This window comes from Phallusia mammillata, chromosome 1, assembly GCF_965637545.1.
Source record: "Phallusia mammillata chromosome 1, kaPhaMamm4.hap1.1, whole genome shotgun sequence".
NCBI lineage: Eukaryota > Metazoa > Chordata > Ascidiacea > Phlebobranchia > Ascidiidae > Phallusia > Phallusia mammillata.
The window spans coordinates 35,690,411-35,698,567 of NC_137252.1; the positions used below are offsets into that span (position 1 = coordinate 35,690,411).

Sequence of the window (8,157 nt, forward strand, 5' to 3'; positions counted from 1 at the left end):
CCAAATGAACTGAGGGAGGTGGTGACTGACCGTGAGGTGTGGAGGCTCAATCTTGGAGCAGCTGCCCCCGCGACCCTCAATTAAGGATTAAGCGGGACAGAAAAATGATGCATGAATGATGATGATGACTTACGGGTTTTCTTAAAAGACCGGTTTGAGATTCAGGCTTGTACTTTTATGTTACAATTTGCTGCTGCATTAGTTTGTCATTTTCCATTTGCTGAAGTAAACATTCATTTGACAAAACATTTAAATATTATGCTAACTACGTTCACGCCATTTCAATAGCGATTTTGTCATGTACAAACACAGCATAATTAAAATTCACAACGGTACAATAGGCACAGAAGGATATTCAGTGACCTGAACCTCACTAAACGATGTAAAAATATGAAGGAGGCACAAAATCTGCCCGAGGCAATCTAAATGTTGGCCAACGTGTTTTGAATTTGCCTGCTCATGCTGCAGGTGTCTGTTGAGTCGATTGGAAGTATGAAGCAATATCCAGAATAGCACATAAATTCCAGTGTTTATTGAACACAATTGCCTGTGATAAAAAAGTCACTGCTGTTAAACAAAAGCATCAGGGCAAGGTTTCAATTATTTATTTGTTTTTATTTCGTTGATTGATTTCCTGTCAGTTTAGTGTAAAAAAGTCAACGTGGATATGAAGCGAAGCCCTGTTCTTCTGTTTTTGGTGAGTTTCTGTTTTTTTGCTCAAGCGCTGTAGCTGTTTTTTAACAGCACGTTAGCTTGATTTAAGTAAAGAAATTGAGATAATAAACTGACTTGGCCTGAAAACAAATTGGCAGGGAGCAAAGCAATGCTTTTATATAATAAATACATTTCACTGGTAATAATAACCACAGCTATTGGGGAAACGTTTGAAATAAAATGCACTTATTACACAGACCTTAATGTTTGCTACAGTTTTAAGCAAGCTAATGTTAACTTCCAAAAATTTCTTTTCAATTTTATTTTAGAAGTTTATTTCTTATCTTTTGAGCCGAAAATGCAAATCTTACGTTGTGTGAATGCGAAACGGTGACAACAGCGATCCTTGAAACGTTTAAATTAAAATGCATTTCCTTTATACGAACCCACTGACAGTTAGGATAAGACAAAGTCCGTTTCTGAATAAAAATCGACTTCCAAAGTTTCATTCATTTAAGCCAGAAGCTAAGACTTCGTAGAGATAAGTCGAAGTTGTGTCAGTGTTTTAGATATCCCAGCTTGTTATTCTGGGTTGTGCGGCAGCAAGACACGTGAAGTGCAACTGCCCCAGGCGCTCTGTTTCCAGTCTGCGGTAAAACCGAGCTTAAAATACTGATATTTGCTTCACGAAAACTCCTTGTTACCTCAAAAGTCATGACAGTTTAACATCGCAATTTGTGGTGGGAAATTCCAAAACTTTAACGTTAGCACTTGTTTCTAAGCTATATGAAGCCAACGCCATCAACCTATGCACAAAATCAAACAAGGTAGTGCATATACAACAATTGCAGAATGTTGTTTAAACAGAGTTTTTCAATCTTTTTTGAGCCATGGAACACAGTCTTGTAGAAATAATACTATAAGCAATAAAACAGATGCAATGAAGTAAACAAACTCACACTCAACTACTAAATTAATTAAGCAGTAACATGTCCACGAACTTTTATTCTTATTATTACACGAAAATATGAAGCAAATACCGATGGAACATACAAACTGGTGATAGCAGATAGTCACTTTCATAAAAGAAAGCTATTTACGCCCATTGCGATAACCAGCGGATTTGGACAGCTGTTGTATGGAACACTTTTAACCGAAAATCACTGGTTTAGACGCTTAATCAAAGCGAAACATTAACTTACTTGCTGCTACTAATCACACCAAAACGCAATGTTTTGTTGAAATACAAAATATAAACCTTTAATTTTCGACATTTTGGAGAAGTCTTTTGACTTTTTGACAAATCAAATTATTTGATAAAATTGACAAATCAAATTATTTGACCTGCAATGAAGGCCCGAAACAGTTTTTTAAAACTTATTTTCAATTTCTATTTTCAGGCTTGGTTTTTCACCTGCGTTTTGGCGAAGGAATGCGTTTTCGACAAAAGCAAAAGCTCAACCGACTGTGCAACCGTGGGATTATCAAAAGTCCCATCAGGTATCGAGTTCATGTTCAGTGTACCAAGTTTATTTCATTATTTTTTGAAAAATATATTGAAAGCAGTTGATCAATATCAGCGCAAAACAATTGTATGCTGCGCAAAACATAATGTTTGGACTGTTTCATAAAAACTGGTACAAAGCGTATATGCTCCGTTCCTTAAATCAACAGAAATATATATTTTGCCTTAAGTAAACAGGCATCATCAGTTTCTGTAGAGCGAAAACATGTGCAAAACAGCTTTAAAATAAGCAACTTTCAAGCAAAACTTGTTTAAACTTAATAACTCGGGGACGGAATTTTTTTATGCGATATTCGTTACAAATTCTATTAAAGTCTGCAGAACCCGTCTACTCCATACAAACCTGGGAGCAATAGTGTTACATCGCAAATCAACTTTTGTGTAGGCCGTTCCCCAAACTAACTTACAAGTAGTATAAACAGCGCCTTCATGTGGATAATTTCGCTTCACGTGTTTATCAAGGTTGCTGAAAACGTTGGAAGTTTGTTTAAAACGTAAAATAAACTTACATATTTATTTGCAGACATCAACAATGCTACGATGGTCCTTCTACTTCATGAGAACCATCTAAGTTCGATTGGAAACGACGCATTTGTAAATCTAACTCAACTTACTGTATTGAACCTTGCCTTTAACTCAATCACTTCGGTGGCTTCCCACGCTTTTCAGTAAGTTGATTTTCTATTAAGGTTTTGTAAAGTCTGAGTGTGTGAATTATGTATTGCGGATATTATGCCATGTTTTTGAGGGGTACTTTGTGTAAAATTGTAATGATTTTGGTTTTCACTGGTAGCAACAAGAGCGATTGGCAAAACTTGTATATTGTTGTGTGTGTTTGCTGAGAGCAAAATGTATTTGTTTTTAAGTGTGTTTTATGTGTGTTTGTGCCCGTGTGTGTGTGTTCCTGTGCGAATGTGTATTGTAGCTTTTATTTTTTCGTTATTCTTCTCCAACAAGAACTAAAGACTCCTTTCAATAATAAGAAATAAATAATAAATGCTTTTAAATCAAATATAGAAATGAAAAGCTAATTGCCTGTTGATGGCTCTAAGTATTTTAAACAGTCAGAATAAATCATAGCACTCCAGGCCTATTTGGGACTTTATACCGAATCAGACCGATCTCCTAAGCATTTCCATATGGCAAGGCGTAGGCTAAAAAATCTTACCTGCGGTGGGATTCGAACCCACGACAAAACCTCTCCGAGACTCAAAAATACATTTACGTTTCTGAACCTATATTTCAGAGGTTTGTTGCATCTGATCCATCTGCGTTTGAACAGCAACAAGTTGACTTCAATCTCCGGGATTTTCAGTGAGGATTTGGCAAACCTTCAGACGCTCAGACTGGAGAACAACAAGTTAACGAGTGTTGCACACACAGACTTTGCAAACCTGCTTGCGCTAAAAGTAAGTTATATCAACCAGTGTTACAGATTGGTATAAAGCAAAGGCTAGAATTATAAATAAGCAATACAACTATGTTTCAGTGTAGTATAAAATAGTTCCTGAAAAACTTTTTTTAAGTTTAATGACGAATATAACGACCAAAAAAGAGCATGCTTTATTATTCAAACGTTTTGCTAAATGCTCATGCCACCATCAGTGAATTTTATGCCTGTGTTTGGGCCGTTTTATTCGTCTTTAGGTTTATGAACAGATCCGTGTAATAGTGTTCCAAACAATTTGTAACAGTCTAGGTCCAGATTTTTTACATAAACGCTTAAGGCAATTAATTTATGGGCCACATTATTGGTTTTAAGAACAAAAAAGTGCACAAATTCAATACGTCACATACAGTTTCGGCAATCTCGTATTTAACCCGTTTTTTATCAGTATCTGAATTTGTCTTTCAACCAAATCTCTTCCATTGAAAGCGGTTCGTTCGACTCCTTGAAAAACTTGAGCCAACTTTTCCTCCAGGTATTGTTACGTAACACATATTCTATTGTTATTCATTCTTCTTCTATTGTTACCTTATATTTTTGTTTTCAGTCGAACCATCTCAAGAAAGTGGACGGACAATTGTTCCATACAATGACTTTTCAAATCATCAATCTTTCTGACAACAGCAAGGAACTTTGTACGTGTGCGTTGTTGACATCATTGGGTGGTTGGCAGGCAGCCAATATTATGTGCAGGTAAAAGTATTTTTTCGCAAAATTCGGGTTGGTACAAACATAAACACAGAAAAGTTAAACTATTTCTTGTTCAATTATCAAAGTTTTTTTATGACATCTAATTCTTGCAACCCTTAAGTTGTTTGTGATATTTCAGGTGTATGGTACAGAACCATAGAAAGCTTTTGTTGTACATTCTTAAACATGCAAAACAACTCAGGAACTTTGTATTCACAAATATCCATTTTTACTCGTACATTTTTTTTCGTTTTCCTGACCAAAATAATATGCGTCGCAATATTATAAAGCTTCTGCATGAAAGAGCTTGACTTATTCCGAATCTTTGCATAACCAATCTGCATGTTACTATTGTTTACTTGTTTCCTCCAGCAATAATTCAAAACTCACGGATACAAAGCAAGTCAATGGATCCCTTTGCCCAACTCCAGTCCCCAACACAACTAAACCTCCAACTTCAAAAACAATTCAGGCTACAACTTCAACATCTGATACTCAAACCACGACACAAGATTCTAACACAGCAGAAACAACTTCATCAGCTCAACCAATCACAGTTGTTGGTTCGGTAGCCCCGGAGTCACCTGATGCAACCACTACTACTACTGATGTTGCTGCTGGTACTGCTGGTACTGCTGGTACTGCTGGTACTGCTGGTACTGCTGGTACTGCTGGTACTGCTGGTACTGCTGGTACTGCTGGTACTGCTGGTACTGCTGGTACTACTGGTTCTGCTGGTACTGCTGGTACTGCCGGGACTGCTGGGACTGTTGGTACTGCTGATGCTGGAAGTGGGTCTTCTTTAACAACTACAGAAGTACCTACAACAGCAAATCAGGCAAGCGAGTCTGCTGTGCCGGTTACTGCAGACATTTCTACAACTGCACAAAACACAATTACACAAACTACGAAGACAAAATCAACTACACCATGCAAAGAATGCACAACCCAGGCAGCACCAGTTACCACAGATAATACAGGGAACAAACACACCACTAAAGCCACTAAAGTTCTCACAGCTGCAGCAGCAACGACATCAAACACCGCTTCTACGATTCCGAAAACAAAGAAATCCGGGCATAAACAAAAAGTGGTTCGAGTTGTATCGGGTGAGTGACTACATTTTGATTATTTTAGTCTTTAATGGAAAAACAGCAGTCAAATGTCTTTAGTGTTGAATTTTTCAGGACTTTCTAAAAAAAGCTTTTAACATAAAATGACTAGTTCTGTAGAACATAAGCTGCAGGCAGTTGTACCTCAAGTTTTTGTTTTGTTTTTAGGGAAACCATTTTTGGCAAAGTGTCCATCCAATGATAACACAAAGCTTAAATGGACGATTAACGGAACAGATCTGGCGAAAGCGGCAAGTAAAAACAACATTTCATTTACTTCCACCACGAAAGGATTGCAAATCAAAAGTGAGCAAATATTCAACAAGTCAGACACTCAAGTCAGACTTGGACAACTAGATAATTCTAGTTGTCTAGTTGGGCAAATTAGAGCAAAATGGCGGTAATTCTAGTTCTAATCTAATTTAGAATTATCGAGTAAGCTCTAATTCTAATTCTAATCTAATTCACAGTTTTCCCAAAATCGCTAGTTTGTCCAACGGCCTATTAGGCATGTGATCTGAGCATGCATTGTGTAACCAAAGCGCACAAAACCATGCGATTAATAAGACCAAACTACATCACTGAAACACGTTTTTCAGTGAAATTTGGCACTCAGCTCCGTTTAAACATGTTTTAGATGCACCGAATCGTATTCTTTTAAATGTGCAAATTTACAAGTTTAAATTCGAAACAAACTAAAGTTGGTTGGCTCAAATCTAATTCTAGTTTGAATTCTAGTTTAATTTCTAGATTTTGAGAAAATTCTAATTCTAATTCTAATCTAGTTTGCAAAAAAGGAGATGCTCTAATTTTAATACTAATCTAATTTGAAAAACCGAAAAAAAATCTAGTTGTCCAAGTCTGACTCAAGTAACTTAAAAACTATCGCGGGTTTCTATCGCGTCGCCACTCTGTTGAAATGGGTTTGATGGCTCCTCTACAGCAGTGCTTTTTTGAAATGGTACACCCTTTTAACGTTTACTTAAACTTGTACACCTCAGTAAAAAACATTCCCTTTTGTAATACACTGAATCTGTGGGCTCAACAAAAATAAAAAGAACACAGTATAAACCCATTATGATCTATTTCATGGCAAAGAGCTCAATTTAAACTTTCATTGACTTTTAACATAATCACTTCAGTCAGTTGGTTTTATAACATAAACCTGCCTGTTGTGATACCTGGTGATGAAATGTACTACTCTACAACAATAAATAAATTTAGAAGCACTGGCTGACTGCTTGAAGCTGGTTCTGTGGTGCAGTAACTCGCTTTGTTGACTGCAAGCACGACCTTTAAAATTATAAAAATCAATCTGTTTTTTCGCTTTGCAGATTTCAACCAATCAGCAGTTGGCAATTACTGCTGCATTGTGGGAAAATCTAAACCCGCTTGCACCTTCGTAGCGCTAAAGAAAAAGCCACGAGTGGGCGCTGGAACGTCGCCTGCCGTGTTTGTCGCTGTAGCGATTCTGATTATCTTCGTCATCACCGTTGTAGGATTTCTATTGTACAGAAAATACAGGGGCAGCTCCGCTGAACGTTACGGTCTGCTACAAAACCAGGTTTGCTTGTTTCCACATTTTCAACAAAGAATAGAAATAACCTAAGAACAATACATGGGGGGTTGGGGGGCACAGGTCTTACGAACGAGGCCCGAAAGTTTATTTTAGGAGGCCACGGTGCAAGAAAGGTTGAGAACCACTGTTCTTATAAGTTAGTAACATAAATGGTAAAAAAAATCCAATTGCCATTTTGATTTTTGGAAGTGTAAAAATCTTAAGGCAATTAGTAAAAATGTTTCACATTGGATGTGACGTAATAAAAACTGTTAACTGATCGAAAATCTTGATTGTGACGTGCCAGTCTATAGTATCGTTGATCAAAGTATATTTCATAAAAATATGTATGTGATTTTCTGGCTTTACTACAGTATCGTTGATCAAAGCCAGTTATTGTAAGTTTATTTTTAGAACGTCTTTCGTCCAGTTATTGATGCTGAGGAAGGACAAAGTGATGACTACCTGTAATTAGCATGACTCAGCAGGTTTTCCGCCCTCTAAAGTTTCAAAACAATTCATTTCGCAAAGCGACAAAAAATACAGAATTCATCTGAAGCAAGAACGTTGTGGATTGAAATGTTTTGATTGTCCCGTTTTAACAAAGTTTTTATGTGTCTAGTTTATGCTGTGCTTATTATTGTGATGTAAATTTTGTATATGATGCGCTGTGTGTTTATGTAAATGTGCTATTTATGTTTGGAAAGCAGTTTTACAAACCGTAACACCAAATTTGTGTGTGAACTTAAATTCGCAAAAAATTGAAACTATGGAGGATTTAATTCTGACCATGGGATGGCGCCCTTCTGTCGAGCGCAGAGCCACTTTTTTTTTGTAGACACAAAAACCTAATTCGATGAACATCTGTAAAAAACAGCTTGTAGTCGCAAGGTTGCGGGTTCTAAACCAGCTTAATGCGCATTACTTATTGCACCACTTTGATGTTATATAACTTCTTTACTTGTGCTGTGTTTGTGTTTACTTTCTTGTTCTTATCACGTGACCACGTTCCACAAACAATGGATTGTCTTTTCGCCTCGTATCTTTTACATTTTATTTTTTTAACGGGGTTCGAACCCAGGACACTCCCGGGGACGAATCCAGCTCAAGGTTTTTTTAAGTCTGTACATGGGTCAGGAGCGCCAGACCATTTGCTCATCTTTTACATTTT

At 37.0% G+C, this 8,157-nt stretch overlaps 1 protein-coding gene across 1 annotated transcript; it reads left to right on the forward strand.

Moving 5' to 3' along the window:
• The first annotated feature begins 406 nt into the window (after positions 1-406).
• Positions 407-8,028, forward strand: LOC145220904 (uncharacterized). The gene is made up of 10 exons (XM_080087988.1): positions 407-697; positions 2,055-2,154; positions 2,703-2,847; positions 3,426-3,588; positions 4,015-4,101; positions 4,174-4,319; positions 4,689-5,425; positions 5,597-5,734; positions 6,763-6,992; positions 7,401-8,028. The coding sequence occupies exons 1-10, from the start codon at positions 668-670 to the stop codon at positions 7,455-7,457; spliced, it is 1,833 nt and encodes a 610-aa protein (XP_079944114.1). The 5' UTR covers positions 407-667; the 3' UTR covers positions 7,458-8,028.
• Positions 8,029-8,157: the final 129 nt, after the last annotated feature.